Source organism: Microcaecilia unicolor, chromosome 3 (genome assembly GCF_901765095.1).
Source record: "Microcaecilia unicolor chromosome 3, aMicUni1.1, whole genome shotgun sequence".
Lineage (NCBI taxonomy): Eukaryota > Metazoa > Chordata > Amphibia > Gymnophiona > Siphonopidae > Microcaecilia > Microcaecilia unicolor.
Window position 1 is genome coordinate 113,419,196 of NC_044033.1, and position 17,380 is coordinate 113,436,575.

The 17,380-nt window shown below is 42.6% G+C and overlaps 1 protein-coding gene across 3 annotated transcripts in view; it reads right to left on the minus strand.

Annotated features, from left to right (window-relative positions):
• Window positions 1-15,865, minus strand: part of GPCPD1 (glycerophosphocholine phosphodiesterase 1) — a 158,554-nt gene extending 142,689 nt beyond the window's left edge. For 2 of the 3 annotated variants that reach the window (XM_030196300.1, XM_030196298.1), the window contains exons 1-2: window positions 15,646-15,865; window positions 13,025-13,110 (exon numbers count right to left, since the gene is read on the minus strand). In XM_030196300.1, coding sequence (XP_030052160.1) covers window positions 13,025-13,073 — 49 coding nt within the window. In that variant the 5' untranslated portion in view covers window positions 13,074-13,110; window positions 15,646-15,865. Of the gene's footprint in view, window positions 1-13,024; window positions 13,111-13,229; window positions 13,357-15,645 lie in introns of those variants that run through there. The other variant, XM_030196299.1, reaches the window with a different exon arrangement.
• Between the last annotated feature and the right edge of the window lie 1,515 nt (window positions 15,866-17,380).

The window sequence follows — 17,380 nt, forward strand, 5'->3', positions numbered from 1 at the left end:
AAGTCACTTAACCCTCCACTGCCCCATGTAAGCCGCATTGAGCCTGCCATGATTGGGAAAGCGCGGGGTACAAATGTAACAAAAATAAAAATCTCTCCCATATAAACGTCTGCCATCTGTTTCCAAAAAGCAGCTAGAATTGGAGGAGTTGTGCAGTTGCCTTGACACTCAGACACCAGAGATCAAATTGAGCTCATGTCTTATGTGCTGCATTGTAGCCCGTCCCAACCCAGGAAAAATAGGAACTCAATACACTGATATTGTGTCCTGTTGTTCATCCTATTCAATGGGAAAGAAAGAAGGTGCGATGGAGGGGGAGCAATGCTGGATCTGGGGATGCAAGAGAGGGTGAGAGTTGACTGTGTTCAACAGAGAGCCAGTAGGAAAGGAAGAGAAGGAAAGGAAGAGAAAAATGCTTGGTCTAAGACTGAGATTTTGATTTTAACTATAGATGCAGTTGGCAAAGTTTTTATTTGATGGACTATTTCTGTTGAAGAACGAAGCAATGACTGTAAATACATACTGTAAGAAAGAATTTAATCATTGCAGCCTCATGACACTTCAATATCATCTAAAGTCAAAGCATGCATTCGCTCTTATATTATCAAGTACTAGTGCAATCGCTTTGTCATCATCCTCTTCACAGCCAACAATATCTGCTTTTATTAACAAGATGCAGCCAATCAGCAAAGCTCAAAACATGGATTATGGATGCTATAGCCTACTGGATTGCAAAGGATTATAGGCCGTACAATATTGTCACTCTACGGGACTGCGTGACAAACTGAGGGTAGCAACGTTGGATGATACCTATGAATAGCCATTAAGAACAATTTCAAGAAAAACATCAGGTATCTTCAAAAAATGAAAGCCGAGAGTAAAACAATTTAGCAGATGCTATTTATGTAGCTATTACTGTAGATTGCTGGACTTCCATGGCCAATGACAGATACTTGGGAGTTTAGTCTTACTTTATTGATCAGAACTGAACTCTTCAGTCATTTGTGCATCGGAAAATGTAACATAGTAAGTGATGGCAGATAAAGATCTGAATGATCCGTTCAGTTTGCCCAACTGTCACACTCATTATCAATTCATGATTAAAATCAACAATGAATGTGAAGTAAAATACTTGATCATGGTCTCCAAAACTGAACACAATACTCTAGGTGGGGCTTCATCAACGACTTGTACAGGGGCATCAACACCGCCTTTCTTCTGCTGGGTATGCCTCTCTCAAAGCAGCCTAGCATCCTTCTGGCTACAGCCACCGCTCTGTCACATTGTTTTGTTACTTTAAGATCCTCAGCCACCAATCACCCCAAAGTCTATCTCCCTGTCTGTGCATATCAGCCTCTCGCCTCCTAGGACATAAGGCTCTCCTGGATTTCTAAACCCCAAATGCATAATTCTGCACTTCTTTACATTAAATTTAGATTGAACCATTCTTCTACTTCTGCAGATTCTTTTTCATGTTTTCCACTCTCTCCAGGGTGCCCACTTTGTTACAAATTTTGGTATCATCCGCAAAAAGGCAAACCTTACCTTTTAACCCTTCAGATGGTCTCTCACAAATATATTGAACAGAATCAGCCACAGAACCGATCCTTGAAGCACTCCGCTACTCACCTTTACTTCCTCTCACCTTTACTTCCTCTGAGTGACCACTACCCTCTAGCAGTTTGTCAACCAGTTTCTAATCCAGTTCACCACTTTGAGTCTTACTTCAATCTTTCAAGTTTATTCAAGAGCTCCTATGAGGAATCATGTTAAAGGCTTTGTTGAAATCCAAGTAGATTACATCTAGCGCACATCTTTGATCCAATTCTCTGGGAGCCCAGTCAAAGAATTCAAATCAAATTCTTTTGGCATGATTTACCTTTGGTAAAACCATGTTGACTCAGATCTTGTAACCCATTGGATTCCAGGAAATTCACTATCCTTTCCTTCAAAAACACTTCCAATACTTTTCCAATAATTGAAGCGAGGCTTACCAATCTGTAGTTTCCCACTGCTTCTCTGTTCCCATTTTTGTGAAGAGAGACCACATCTGCTCTTCTCCAACCCAATCCCATGGAACCTCTCCTGTCTCCAAGGATTCATTAAACAAGTCTTTAAGAGGACTGAACAGAACCTCTCTAAGTTCCTCAATATTCTGGGATGGATCCTGTCCAGTCCCATGGCTTTCTCCACCTTAAATTTTTCAAGTTGTTCATAAACACTTTCTTCCATGAACAGTGATATCTCCACTCCATTCTCATATGTATCTTTGCCAGCTGATTGTGGTCCTTCTCCAGGATTTTCTTCCATGAACACAAAACAGAAGTATTTGCTTAGCACATCTGCTTTTTCCTCATCGCTCTCCACAGCATCTTTCAGGCTCACAATTCCATTTTTAACCTTCCTCCTTTCACTAATATACCTGAAAAATTCTCGACTCTCCTCTTTACATTTCTAGCCATTTATTCCTCCACCCGTGCTTTTGCCAGATGTCTCTCTCTTGGATTCTTTCAGTTTAACCTTGTATTCTTTTGTGTTCCTCTTCTTGAGTTTTTCTGTATTTTATGAATGTCAACTCTTTTGCCTTTATTTTCTGAACCACAGTGGTTTCTTTTTTTTCTTGCTTTCATTTACTCTCCGCATGTAAAGATTAGTAGACATTTTATAGCTCCTTTCAGCCTACTACTACTACTTAGCATTTCTATAGCGCTACTAGGGTTACGCAGCGCTGTACAAGTTAAAACATGGGGAAGGACAGTCCCTGCTCAAGAGAGCTTACAATCTAAAGGTAACAACTATGTAGTCAGTGTAGTCAGTGTCTCATGAATGGGGAAGGTGGTTAGGCGCCAAAAGCAAGGGAGAAGAGATGGGTTTTGAGTAAGGACTTAAAGATGGGCAGGGAGGGCGCATGGCGTATGGGCTCGGGGAGTCTGTTCCAGGCATAAGGTGATGCGAGGCAGAAGGGACGGAGTCTGGAGTTAGAGGTGGTGGAGAAGGGTACAGATAGGAGTGATTTGTCCTGAGAGCGGAGGTTACGGGTGGGGACATAGGGGGAGAGGAGGGTAGAGAGGTAATGGGGGGCTGCAGATTGAGTGCATTTGAAGGTCATTAGGAGAAGCTTGAACTGAATACGGTAGTGAATCGGGGAGCCAGTGAAGCGACTTGAGGAGAGGGGTGATATGAGAGTATCGGTTCACGCGGTAGATAAAACGTGCAGCGGAATTTTGGACAGATTGAAGGGGGGATAGGTGGCTAAGCGGGAGACCAGCAAGGAGAAGGTTGCAATAGTCAAGACGAGAGGTAACGAGTGAGTGGACGAGGGTTCGGGTGGTCTGTTCAGAGAGGCTCCTTTCAGCCTAGTCCACTGTCTTTCCACTTCTCATATGTCCTTCCATCCCATCAGCACTTCCCTTTTCTTCCTCAGCTTTTGGACATCTACAACCAGATCTTTATCAAGCTGCTCCGACTGTGTCGGAAGTCTGTAGACAACATCCATGTGGATGTGTTTAACACCACATTATCTCGGTGACAGATTACTGGAATCTGCGCAACAAAAATATCATCACTTGAAACAGACAATGCCTGAAACATGATCAAGGCTGCAACTGTTGCCATACCAGCTTATTCCGTGTATGGCACACATTCACTTCAGCTTTCTGTAAATGCCGCAATTAAAGCTACCAACTTGAAAGTTTGTCTTGCAAAATGCATTAAAGTAACTGGGCATTTCAATCAGTCCAGCTAACAAAGAGTTTAACATCAGAAATTGAAAGGTCTGGGAAAGTCTGATACAAGATGTGCCTATACATTGGAATATCACCTATGAAATGCTTCAGCCACTTAAAAAACAAGGATGCAGTCATTGAGGTATTGTCCGAATAAAGCATCTCATCAGCAGCTGAATAGGAGAAGATCAAAAAAGTCTCAAGGGCACTGCACCATGCAAAACAGCAACAGAACTGCTTGGATATAGTAACATAGTAAGTGACGGCAGATAAAGACTTGTAGGTCCATCCAGTTTAACCAAAAAGATAAACTCATTTTACTTGATATGTGATACTTTATATATATACCCGAATTTGATTTGTCCTTGCCATTCTCAGGGCACAGAAAGTATAAGTTTGCCCAGCACTCTTCTTGTACTAAAAATTCTGAAGCTAACATTGAAGCCACTTAAAATTTACACTCAAGCCCATCCCTATCTATTCAGTCATGATCAGGGAATAGAATGTAGATGTCCGCCCAGCACCGGTTTCGCTCCCCAATTATCAGCGTCGCCACTCAATCTCCGCTAAGATTCTGTGAATCCATTCCATCTAAACAGGATTCCTTTCTGTTTATTCCACGCATGTTTGTATTCTATTACCGTTTTCATCTCCACCACCTCCCGCGGGAGGGCATTCCACGTATCCACCACTCTCTCTGTGAAAAAATACTTCCTGACATTACTCCTGAGTCTGCCCCCCTGCCAACCTCAACTCATGTCCTCTAGTTCTACCACCTTCCCGTCTCCAAAAAAGGTTTGTTTGCGGATTAATAACTTTCAAATATTTGAACGTCTGCATCATGTCACCAGTTTCTCCTTTCCTCCAAAGTATACATGTCTCTCCTTGTACGGTTTACAACATAAATCCCATACCATTTTCGTAGCTTTTCTTTGCACCGCTTCCAGTCTTTTTACATCCTTAGCTAGATATGACTTCCAAAACTGAACACAATACTCCATGTGGGGCCTCACCAGTGACTTGTAGAGGGGCATCAACACCTCCTTTCTTCTGCTAGTTATACCCCTTTCTATGAAGCATAGCATCCTTCTGACCATGGCCATCGCCTTGTCACATTGTTTCTTCATCTTCAGATCCTCGGATACCAACACCCTAAGGTCTCTCTCCCGAGTCGAGCTTACTAATCTCTCCCCTCCTAGCCAGTCTCTCTCTTTCGGGTTTCTGCACCCCAAGTGTATCACTCTACACTTCTTGGCATTAAATTTTAACTATATATATAAACCAGAAACTATATTAGATTCAATAAAATCAAAACCAAAATATTTACAAAATATAAATGATTTATATAAATGTTATGTGCTCAGTTTTTTTGGTGTATATACAATGACTCAGGAATTGAGATGTAGTAACACCTTCATAGACATCATAGCACGCCCTGCCTCCTCCTAATAAAGGGCTGTTCAACATCTTTCTTCAGAATGCAAAATTATATGCAATGTTATGCTGTTACTTAGCTTGAGCAGTAAATTTGGTCCAGTTGCTTGACGTGTATGAAACATCCGGTAACACTTCCTGGTCAGTGCAACTTGTTTCCAATCAATCACAAAACAAAACCAAAAAACAGTTTCCCAAGTTCCCTACATGGGCCATGTTTCGTCAGCAGAGCGGCGTCTTCAGGGGAACAAAAGATACAGCAGCTTTGGGAGGAACCTGTTTTTTGTTTTTGCTTCTCCCCAGTACCTCTCCACTCTTGTCTTTCCCTACGCCTCCCCCCCCCCCCCCCCCGAGTACTCCGTTCTGTAGATAAATCTCTCTTATCCGTCCCCTTCTCCTCTACTGCTAATTCTAGACTCCGTTCCTTTTGTCTTGCACCTCAAGCCTGGAATAGACTTCCAGAGCTTGTGCGTCTAGCCCCGTCTTTGGCTGTTTTCAAGTCCAAACTTAAAGCCCACCTCTTTACTACTGCTTTTGATGCCTAACCTCTACTCACTTACCCTGTCCTTTATCCTCCCCTATTTTCCCTTACCTTAATTGTTCTGTCTGTTTACCTGTCTTATCTAGATTGTAAGCTCCTTTAGCAGGGACTGTCTCCTTTTGTGTATGGTGTATAGCACTGCGTATGCTTTGTAGCGCTATAGAAATATTAAATAGTAGTAGTAGTCTTTTGCCCAGTCACAATGGACAAAAAAGGCAGGGGAAGATCGAGTGCCTGAATCAGGAGGAACAGCGGACGGCTTCTAGAGATGATCAGTGGCTCAGCTGCAGGGATGTCAGGCGGATAAAATGGCCGATCTCCGTCACTTCACCACTACTAATCCGCAAGCCTCATGCGTCTTCCCCTCTCTATCCAATCTTTCAAAATCACGGTCACGCATGCAGCATGTGTAATGGTCCTCGCTTGTCTTCCCTTCCCTCCGCTATTCCTCTCACCTCTTGAACTGTTTCGGGCGGGCTATTAAATCAGGCCCACCCCTCCAAAGGTTATCAGCCACCGCGCAGTGACCCTCAAAGGCCATTGTCCACCACTTCTCCTGGTCTTGTTGCGGCCCCAGCCTCTTCGCCAGTCCACCACGGTTGCTGCTTCCCGTCTTTCTCCCTGATCTGTCTCTCCTGCCTTCGAACCAATGAGTCTGCCACGTGTAGGTATGGGCCCGCTCAACTAATCTTCCCCGCTCTCCAAACCTGACTACGTCTGGCAATTTCTTCAGGCCGCCGACATCGCAGCCTACGATCCTCCTCAGGTACAGCTCACAGGATGGGCGTAAAGAGCGTAAAATTGTATACCTTTTGGGTTCAGATTCTCGGAAGGACTCGGGACACAACCTCTCGCTCCGACGCCATTTTCATGGTTAAAAAGTGAGGTGAAGGAAGTTATTAGAGCTAAAAGAAAATCCTTCAGAAAATGGAAGAAGCACTTACTGAAAATAATAAGAAACAGCATAAGGAAAGTCAAGTCAAATGCAAAGCACTGACAAGGAAGGCTAAGAGGGACTTTGAAAAAGAAGATTGCGTTGGAGGCAAAAACACATAGTAAAATATTTTTAGGTATATTAAAAGCAGGAAGCCGGCAAAAGAATCGGTTGGACCGCTAGATGACCGAGGTGTAAAAGGGGCGATCAGGGAAGACAAAGCCGTAGCGAAGAGATTAAAAGATTTCTTTGCTTCGGTCTTCACCGAGGAAGATTTTGGTGGGATACCGGTGCTGGAAATGGTATTCGAAGCTGACGAATCGGAAAAACTTAATGAATTCTCTGTAAATCTGGAGGATGTAACAGGCAGTTCTACAAACTGAAGAGTAGCAAATCTCCTGGACCGGATGGTATTCATCCCAGAGTACTGATAGAACTGAAAATGAGCTTGCGGAGCTATTGTTTGTAATATGTCATTTATCGTTAAAATCGAGCCCAGTACCGGAAGATTGGAGGGTGGCCAATGTAACGCCGATTTTTAAAAAAGGTTCCAGATGAGATCCGGGAAATTATAGACCGGTGAGTCTGACATCGGTGCCGGACAAAATGGTAGAGACTATTATTAAGAACAAAATTACAGAGCATATTCAAAAGCATGGATTAATGAGAGAAAGTCAACATGGATTTAGTGAAGAGAAATCTTGCCTCACCAATCTACTACATTTCTTTGCAGGGGTGAACAAACATGTGAATAAAGGGGAGCCGCTTAATATTGAGTATCTGGATCTTCAGAAGGTGTTTGACAAAGACTCCAGAGGAAATCGGAGAGTCATGGGATAGGAGGTAGTGTTCTACTGTGGATTAAAAACTAGTTAAAAGATAGAAAACTGATTAAATGGACAGTATTCTCAATGGAGAAGGGTAGCTGGTGGGGTTCCCCAGGAGTCTGTGCTGGGACCGCTGCTTTTTAACAAATTTATAAATGACCTAGATATGGGAGTAACTAGTGAGGTAAATAAAATTTGCTGATGACACAAAGTTATTCAAAGTCGTTAGATCGCGGGAGGATTGTGAAAAATTACAAGAGGACCGTACGAAACTGGGAGACTGGGCATCTAAATGGCAGATGACGTTTAATGTGAGCAAGTGCAAAGTGATGCATGTAGGAAAGAGGAACCAGAATTATAGCTACATCATGCAAGGTTCCATGTTAGGAGTCACGGACCAGGAAAGGGATCTAGGTGTTATCGTTGATGATACGTTGAAACCTGCTCAGTGTGCTGCTGCGGCTAAGAAAGCAAATAGAATGTTAGGAATTATTAGGAAAGGAATGGAAAACAAAAACGAGGATGTTATAATGCCTTTGTATCGCTCCATGTTGCGACCGCACCTCGAATATTGTGTTCAATTCTGGTCGCCGCATCTCAAAAAAGATATAGTGGAATTAGAAAAGGTACAGAGAATGATAAAGGGGATGGGACGACTTCCCTATGAGGAAAGGCTAAAGTGGCTATGGCTCTTCGGCTTGGAGAAAAGGTGGCTGAGAGGAGATATGATAGAGGTCTATAAAATAGAGTGGAGTTGAACGGGTAGATGTGAAGCGTCTGTTCACGCTTTCCAAAAATACTAGGACTAGGGGGCATGCAATGAAGTAAATTTAAAACGAATCTGAGAAAATCTTTCTTCACTCAACGTGTAATTAAACTCTAGAATTCGTTGCCAGAGAATGTGGTAAAGTTAGCTTAGCGGATTTTAAAAATGTTTGGACGGCTTCCTAAAGGAAAAGTTCATAGACCATTATTAAATGGACTTGGGGAAAATCTATTATTTCTGGGATAAGCAGTATAAAATGTTTTGTACTTTTTTGGGATCTTGACAGGTATTTGTGACCTGGATTGGCCACTGTTGGAAAGAGGATGCTGGGCTTGATGGACCTTTGGTCTTTCCCAGTATGGCAATACTTATGTACTTATGATTATCCAATATATAGTATAAAACTTAAAGAAGCTTTTTGTGCAGATATGGATTCAGGAAAGCTGAACTTGGATTAGCTAAATACTGCATCTGCCTTGGATTCAGGATTTTAAAAATTGACTGTTCTAAACCATGATGATTGAGAAGCCACATGGAATTCTGTAAAGTAGTTACTGTCATCAATAACTCTGGTCAAAACTGTAAAAAAAGAAGTGAAAGGACCACCCCTAAAGAAAAGATATCTGTTCAAATTGCTGCCGGATTCAGGAGATGAAGATGTAGGACATTAAGACAGTGCAGATGCTGAAATTTCATGCTACAACTCGGAACAAGTTTTTCAGCAGAAGGTAACATTTTGAACTGGTGGAAAATCTCAGACATTCAACTTTTCAGCCTTGTCAACTTTAGCAAGAAAATATCTTGCAACACCAGAGACAACTGTGCCCTGTGAACATTTTTTTTTCTATGTCTGGTCACATAGACAAATGCAGGACATTCCTTACTCCAGAAAATACTAATGAACTCTTGTTTGAATAACTGGTTAAAAAGTGAATTGAATTTTGGGTTGAAACGTGAATAGAATTTTAAAAGGCATCATGACAGTTTTGAAAGTACTCAAGTTTAAAGCACCATTAAAGTATTGATTTTCAGTTTAGTATTACATTTTGTTTGAAACAAATTTCTATTGCCCAAAATGTATGTTGTGATTAAACACAATTAATCGCTTGACTAAAAGTTTTAAGCATTGCCCACTCCGGATGTTGATACCTCCATGGCATAATTGCACAGTAGGCAGGCCTCTTTCAACTGATAGGGAGATCTGGAATGAGGAAGCATAAAATGAAGGTGAAAGGGGACAAACACAGGAGTAATTTAAGGAAATAATGCTTTACAGGAAGGGTGGCGAGGTATGGAATGGCTTCCCATGGGAAGCTGTGGAGGCTAAGACTAGGACTATCTGAATTCAAGAAAACATGGGGCAACTACAGAGGATCTCTAAGGGAAAGAATGAGATACTAGAGATTAGTATTTGATATGGTCCTATATCTGCCGCTGTTTCTATGTTTCTTAAAGAAACATATCTAGGAAGTACTTCTGCTTTATCAGCTGTCTAGCATACACCAACATGACTACTGCTTTGACAGTTCATTTGAGGTCGAGAGAATCATTGCTGGAAAGAATCCAGAGCTGGTCATAATTCCTGGCTCTACAACCTGGAGAAAGGCAGGAGAGAGCTGAAACAGGAACACTCCGACTGTCCACCACACGCCCCAAAGGGACTGGCTAGTGAGGCTGGCCGGGGGAGGAGGGGAAAGACCTGGCCCCACCAGGTGTCCCAAACCACACTAAGTGGCACCTCAACCCCAAGAGAAGACTCAACACCCCCTGAGGGAACGGGATAGGAGTCAGATCAATCTGGAGCTGCACAGGTATGTCCCTCCACCTGCTAGATAGAGAGAATACTGAGATTGCTATATGTAGTCCTGTGCAGCCAGCTCAAACTCGGAGTTCTCTATCTCCATCTGCTGGTTGAGGGACACAACCACAAGTCTCTGGATTGATCTGGGGACGCAATGGAAGCTTACGTTCAAAAAACTTTCTCTCCATGTGTAAACTGTAGCTGATTCTGGAAAGTAAACAAATTCCTGACTTTCACATTGAGCCTGCAAATAGGTGGGAAAATGTGGGATACAAATGCAATAAATAAATAAATATGCTAATATGAAACCAAATCTGAACTGAGAATATACAAATGTGATCATAAATATTTCTATGTACAGTAGATCTTATCCCTGACCCTCATGGTCTTTGCATTTCATTAATCTGCAGATAACAACCATACCCAGGCTACAATAGCTAAATCACAACAGAAGAAATATTCCTCAAAAAGACCATAGTAATTTGAGAATTGGAATATGGGTGGGCATTTCCAGACCTTTTGTGCTATATGTTTAGTCTTGATCAGCACATATGGGGGAGAGCCAAGTATCTAGGGTCAAAGGTACAGTAGCAGGTAAACAGGAAAACCTTTATAAAAAAAAAAACCTGTACACGTCTTCTCAGCAATATTACAAGAAAAAAAGCTCTGGCAGTGCTGCTTTAAAACGAAATAAATTTTTCCCAGGGAAAAAGCAAGCAAGGACTACTACAGTACAATGCAAATACAATTTAATACCAAGAGGATCTGGTCACTCTGGAAGAACTTACTACACCTCAGCTTAGTGTTAACATTCAGGTTTGACTGGGCTCTAGTCAAATCTCCTCTAAGGTAAAAACAGAAGCAGCAAATGTTTGTAAGCATTTATGCTGACTGGCAGAATATTGGCGTCCCACCCAAATGAATAGCCGTTTAAGGCACACATGGTACATAGTTCAGATAGGCAAAGTATCTGAACACTGAGAGAGGGTAAAGGAAATAAAAGGGGAAATAAGCTATTTTTTAGGGAGATTCTATATATGGTGCCTTAAGAATTGGAACTGTAAAACCACGCGGTTAGCATGCTTCTATAAACTATGCCTAAAGTTAGCCCAGGCGCCCCCCCCCCCCCAAAAAAAATAGCCACCTCCCTTGCTGTGGCTGGTGGGATCCCAAAGCCCTGACAAATGAAAACCACCTCCTCCAGTCTGGTAGCCAGAAATCTCCAAGCTCTTCAGCTAATACCAGTGTCCCTCAAGCTGCCACCAGTGTAGCTTGGAGAGTTCTGGCCACCAGACTGGAGGAAGAGGTCTTCAGCTGGTGGGGCATGGGGCTTGCCACATTGATTCCATAGTCCGTTCATCTTGTTTTGCTCTCCATCTTATCAGTCCATTACGCTATTTGTTGTAAAGTACAAACAAGGGAAGTTTCCATCTTTCATTAGTCATCTCTCAAATAGATTACTATAACTCCTTGTTTGCTGGTCTCCCTTGCTCTTGTCTCAAGTGTCTCAAACTTGTTCAATCTACAGCTGTCAAATTACTACAATTTGATCACATCACCCCTCTTCTTCGCTCTGAACACTGGCTCCCAGTTTCTGCTCATGTTAAATTTAAACTTCTGTCTCACCTTTAAATCTCATCTTCCTTCAGTTTCTGCTTATCTTTCCTCTCTTTAACACCCTATGTTCCTTCTCGAACACTTCGGTCAGCCTCTGGTAATCTACTTACAATACCCTCTCTACTCTCCTTTTGTCTCTCAACATCTCATGAGACCAGTTTCACCTTTCTGGAACTCTCTTACCATCTCACATTCGTTATGAAACATCTTACCCCAAATTTAAGGATTTAATCAAAACACATCTGTTTCAAGAATATTTTGGTACCTTTGCATAACTGTTTGTTCCCTCTTGTGTCTGTACCCTAGCTATTTTATATTGTAAACCGCTTAGTCGCCATGTGGACACCTTGCGGTATATCAAGCGTTGGAAATAAATAAATAAATAAATAAATAAGTGATCTTCCAGGAATATATGGTACACAATAAGCAAAGGTAAGGTAAATTATTCTCAAAGCATTTTGTAAGCAAGAACAAGCATCTTACATTTGATTTTGTAACATACTGAAAGCCAACGGTGCTGCATTATTTTTTTTTAAATTTATAATGCTTCCATCAAATAATTTCAAGTACAAAATAGACAAAGAAAGATGCTTGCAAGACATTATAATAGGAATATACACTGAATCAATGTAACAAAAAAAAAAAAAAGCAAGACATATCAATAACCACAAAACAAAAACAACAACAAAAAAAGACAATTAAGGGAAAGTGGGTCATACGACCTAATCTTACAGATTTGAATTCTGCAATACAATGAATGGCCACAAGTTACTAATGGGTCAGGATGATAACCCCTAGAAATGTAAAAAAAAGGTAAAATTCTTAACAGTACCAGAGATTCCATTTGCACACCATGGGTTACTTATTTTCTACATCTAGACTAAGATGGAGTGGGACTAACAAAGGTGACTTCCAAGCCTCTAGAAAATTCTTTAAATGTTCAGGGTCTAGAAAAACTTAAAATTAACCAGCAAACAAACATTTACATGGAAATTAATGCAACGACCTTCCCAGGGCCACAACTTGAGATTTATAGGCAAGAGCAACGAAACACATTAGAACTGAATGTGTTGTGTTACATTTGCTGTGCAGGGAGTCACTAGCTCAGTTTAGTAAAAGGGGCCACTAATGTCACAAACAAAATCACTTGATACAAAAGAAAAATGTCGAGGGTAACTTAAATTAAAAGAACTCAAGATTATACAACCAGCTACATTAGTTGTAATAATGGTTTACTTACAACTAACTACCCTTACCACAGTAATATGAGCTCATATATATACATTATATGTAACAGTCTTACCACAGTAGACAGAATTCCAAATATGAACATACAGTTATTGTACAAAGTTAAAGCTCTTGATATATACTAATTCTACCTGGTAACGTTGTTCCTCGTACTTGAAAGGTAACCTCAGAAGGGGTCATGTTTGCAGATCTGTTGAAAATATTACTAGACCGTTGCCTGTGAAAACAAACAAGATAACAGGCACAGAAAAATATATCACATTGGATGGCTATATTAAAACTCCAATCAACTTGGGAAAATTTGGAAAACAAAAAAACAAAACAAATCACCCTTACAACTCTGGCAAGACAATCTATTTTCCAACCAGACCCTACAATTTCCAAACAATGAACTACGACAAAGCTCATTCCTCTTTACTCATCACCGTTATTCGCCTTCTTACAAAAGGATAAGCAACCAAAAGACACAGACAAGCTGTTTTATGTGTGTGTCATTGGATTTAGAATCCCAGGCTAATATCACATATAAGAGCTGTTTATTTCCCTCCCCTTACAATTCTATACTCACACAGCTGCAGAACTCAAAAAGGCTGTCAACTTCCTGGTCTACTGTTCAGTTCCAAGAAAGCAGTTGCTGCCCTAAGCTGCACTGCTCTTGATTACATGTGTATGAAACCTAGCAGCTGAAGCTCTGCCAATCTCCATTTTAAACTGCATAACTAAAACAGCTTGAAAAGACACTGTCTTAAAAATCACATAGCAACAATGAAAATAGATCAGCAATTCAAATGGAGAAGTTATATTAAAATACAGGAAATACAAAGTCTATTCTTAAAAACAGCATCCAACAAAAATAACTGCAGCCAATTTAATTTGCTTGGATTTATGAAAATTAGGCAATGTCTTTACTACTTGACTAAATATATCTGACTACATTTCTCACATTATCCTCCTTTTGCTGGGCTTAGCAAAGAAAACAGCACAATTACAATGGTTTAAAATAATACAGGGTAATCTAAATCTTGTTGGAATATACCATTACTGCTATGAAAAGGGGCACAACAGAAGTGATGAGACAGTAAAATGTTATAGCTAAACCAGTTTATGTTTGATTAAAGGAAATAGCCCTGAGAAAGCCGACATTTCCAATTCTTGCATACTCATGAAATGGCTTTTAAGCATTCAATTGTAGGATCATTAAGGGAGTGATATCTTCAAGAAATATTAACGATATCATTTTGTAATATTATATGTTATGTCAAATTTTAACTTGTCTCACTGTCAGCATCCTTCACATTTTTTGCGTTGGATCATAGCGGACATGAATGAAAACAATGATGTGCCCTTTCAAGCAACCACCTAACCTGAAACAAAATATTATAAAGACCAAGTGCCAAAGAGAAGCCCAAAAATTTAAACAAAGCCTGACACCATGATGCAAGTTATGCCAGAAACACTTTTGGTGGCAACATTTCAGAAGAACTCCACTTTTTGAAAACAGAAACAAAAAGAAAGGGTTCCTAGGAATGTGGGTAAAACAGTAAAGGGACACCCTTCTACGGTTTAACCAGTGGTTTTACTTATTCTATGCAAGTACTTTCTCTGTCCCTACTGGGCTCACAATCTCTTTTTGGACCTGGGGCATTGGAGAGTCAAGTGGCTTACCTAGGGTCACAGCGCTGCAGAGAGAACTGAACCCAGTTCCCCAGCTTCTCAGCCCACTACACTAACCATTAGGCTACTCTTCCATTCCCTATGTATTACAACTTTTCAATAGTGGTTTAAGGCAAGTTATATGCCGGTATAATAATTTTCTTTTCTCTGCGGCAATGGAGAGTTAATTGGCTTGCCCACACAGCATCAGTGGGTCTTGAACCCCAAGTTCCCTAGTACTCATATTGCTGCTCTAACCATTAGGCTCACCTCCCCTCCCTAGTTTCCTTGACAAGGGCAATTTGTGTTTCCTATCACTTTCTCTCTGGAAATGAGATACATTAATAGAATGAACGAAATAAAAAGCATGAGAACTGAAGTATCAAGTCCGGAAACCAAGAGAAAAAGGGATTTGACATGGGCTTAAATGATTTGTTTACATTCAGGCAGGCTGAACAACAGGGCAACCATATCACTTTCGTCTAGTAAAACACATCCTCTTTCAGGAGGCTCTCTTTGGCTTGATGCAAGCACAGTGGTATCGGTGAACTAGTTCAAGATCATACTCTAGTCAGAAATAAGGGAGGGATTCGTTACTGTCACACTATGCGCAAACCTAATTTTGATGTATTGCCCACCCTCCTCCCACGAAAGAAAACAAAAAAATACCGTTAGTAATCAAGCCCCAAGTCATTTATACACCATCATCCTCTGGCCAACCATCATCCCAGCTAACACTGCCGCGTGTCAACTCTGTCTTCCACTTTCTTATGTAACTAAGGCAACCACCTCCCATGCACCTTTCCTGTAAACTTCATAACAATCACCAGCTGATTTCCACATCTTATTCCCTAGGTATCCTACTCTGCCTTACACTATGTGTTGTTTGACCCCAGACAGTTAAGCTGTGACCGTACCGTTCGCTCTGCCTCCCCCGCTTCCCCTGGAACCGGCTCGCGCTGCCCACACACAAAAGCGAACGGCACCTTCTTCAACACCGCACATCCGTCTGTGTACACACAACGCTCTGGCAAAAAAACACCGTATCCCCGAGCGCTCTTCCGGCATCCCAAAATGCACCCGCCGCCGTTAAGCTTACCGAGGACTCAAGTAGATGAAGTTCGCAGCCGTGCCTATCACCCGCAGTGAGGATTCTCCCTTGGTCTCATACCGCAATGCAGACGCGCTCTTCCCACCGCTTCCCGTACCAGTTGTAGAGCAGTCCCAACCGGTTCCAGCCGCCCTCAGCCGACCCGCCGCAGCCGGTGGGGCGGGGTTAGGGCTGGGAACGGGAGCGAGGGCGCGCGCATGGCACTTCACGTGACGCCCTTTGGCAGCCAATGAGAGCCTCGCGCTCGCTCTGTTGCTCACTGCAGCTTTCGGAGAGACTCGCCAGCCTCGCCCTTCCAAAGGTGGCGATGGCGATAGCTCCCAAATGGGGGGAGGGGAGTAGGCGGTTTAGGCGCAAGGCCAGGTCTATGACGTAAGCACTTACGTTGTTGCATGCTGAACGGAGCTAAGGGAGGTGATAGGAGAAGGGGGCGGCGCGATAAGGAAGTCATTTAAGGTGAAGTGAAGCGGTCGGGGGGGGTGGCTGTTTCAGAGCCAGATGCAGTAATTCCACGGAAAGAGCCCTTCCCTTACCGATCCCTTAGCGAATCGGTAAAAAAAAAGGCCATGCATGAAGGAAGGACCCAAAGCAGTCCAAAACAACAAGTAAAGTCACAAACAACACAGTTTATACCTAACTGTTCAACCACCCTTAGGATTCACCTTTGGGTTTAAGAAGCAAAACCATGTGCATGTAAGGACTGGATAAACGAACTGGGGTAGAGGCACTAAAAAACTTGTTAAAGCTCTTCCCTTACCGATTCCTTAGCGAATCTGTAAGAAACGGGCATGCATCAAGGAAATCGCATGCAAATCAGCTGGTCGCTGCTAGCTCATTTGCATGCGATTTCCTTTGAGCATGCGCAGAGCTGCCAAAAAAACAATCAGACCCCATGCCTCACAGCTGATCTCTCTCTTTCCCAGGCGGGAAGACAAGGGAGGAGTGACCCAGCTTCCACCCTTTGGGGTAGATGCATCAAGCAAACGTAAAAAAATCAAAATCGTTAAAGTCCCTAACGATTTTTAAAAAACGAAGAATGCACCAAAAAAAAAGTCACACATGCTCAGATCGGTATTCAAACGTACAATGTATCAAAGAATCACAATACACATCGGTAATCGGCCCCTAAATCATGCGCAGAGCAGCCAAGCGTTTTGCTGGCTGCTCTGCGCATGCTGCAAACGTAAAAAAAAAGAAAAAAAAAGCCACAACGCATACACGTGGCTACCCGGTCAGCAAAATCCAAAAACAAAGGATTGGGAGGGGGCAAGGGCGCTCATCAGGAGCGTCCTGTATGGACGGCCTTGCCCCCCCCCCCCCCCCGCTGCTCCCCACTTTCCGCCGCCCCCCCCCCCCCCCCCGAAAAAGCAAAATGCTAGCTGGCTGCCCCGGTCCCCCTCCCTTCCTGTTCCTGTGTTCTGCAGAGCTAACTCCGCCTCCCGTCATTCTTTCGCCCAGTGCCCCGCCCCCGCTGCCCCCCCTGAGGTCGACTACGCCGCTCCCCCCCTCCACCGAGACCCCCCTCCCTATTAACGACCCGAGCAGCGCCTCTCACCTCTTTCAGAAGCGCTGCACGGGCAGGAAGATCTATTGTGTTGGTTGTAGTCTCCATGACGTCTCTTCTAACCTGGCCCAGGCCCCGCCTCCTTCTGACGTAGGTTACTTACCGCACAGAACCGGCATGCACTCCTTCTGCAGTTCTGTCCCTGCCGGCGATGCGCAA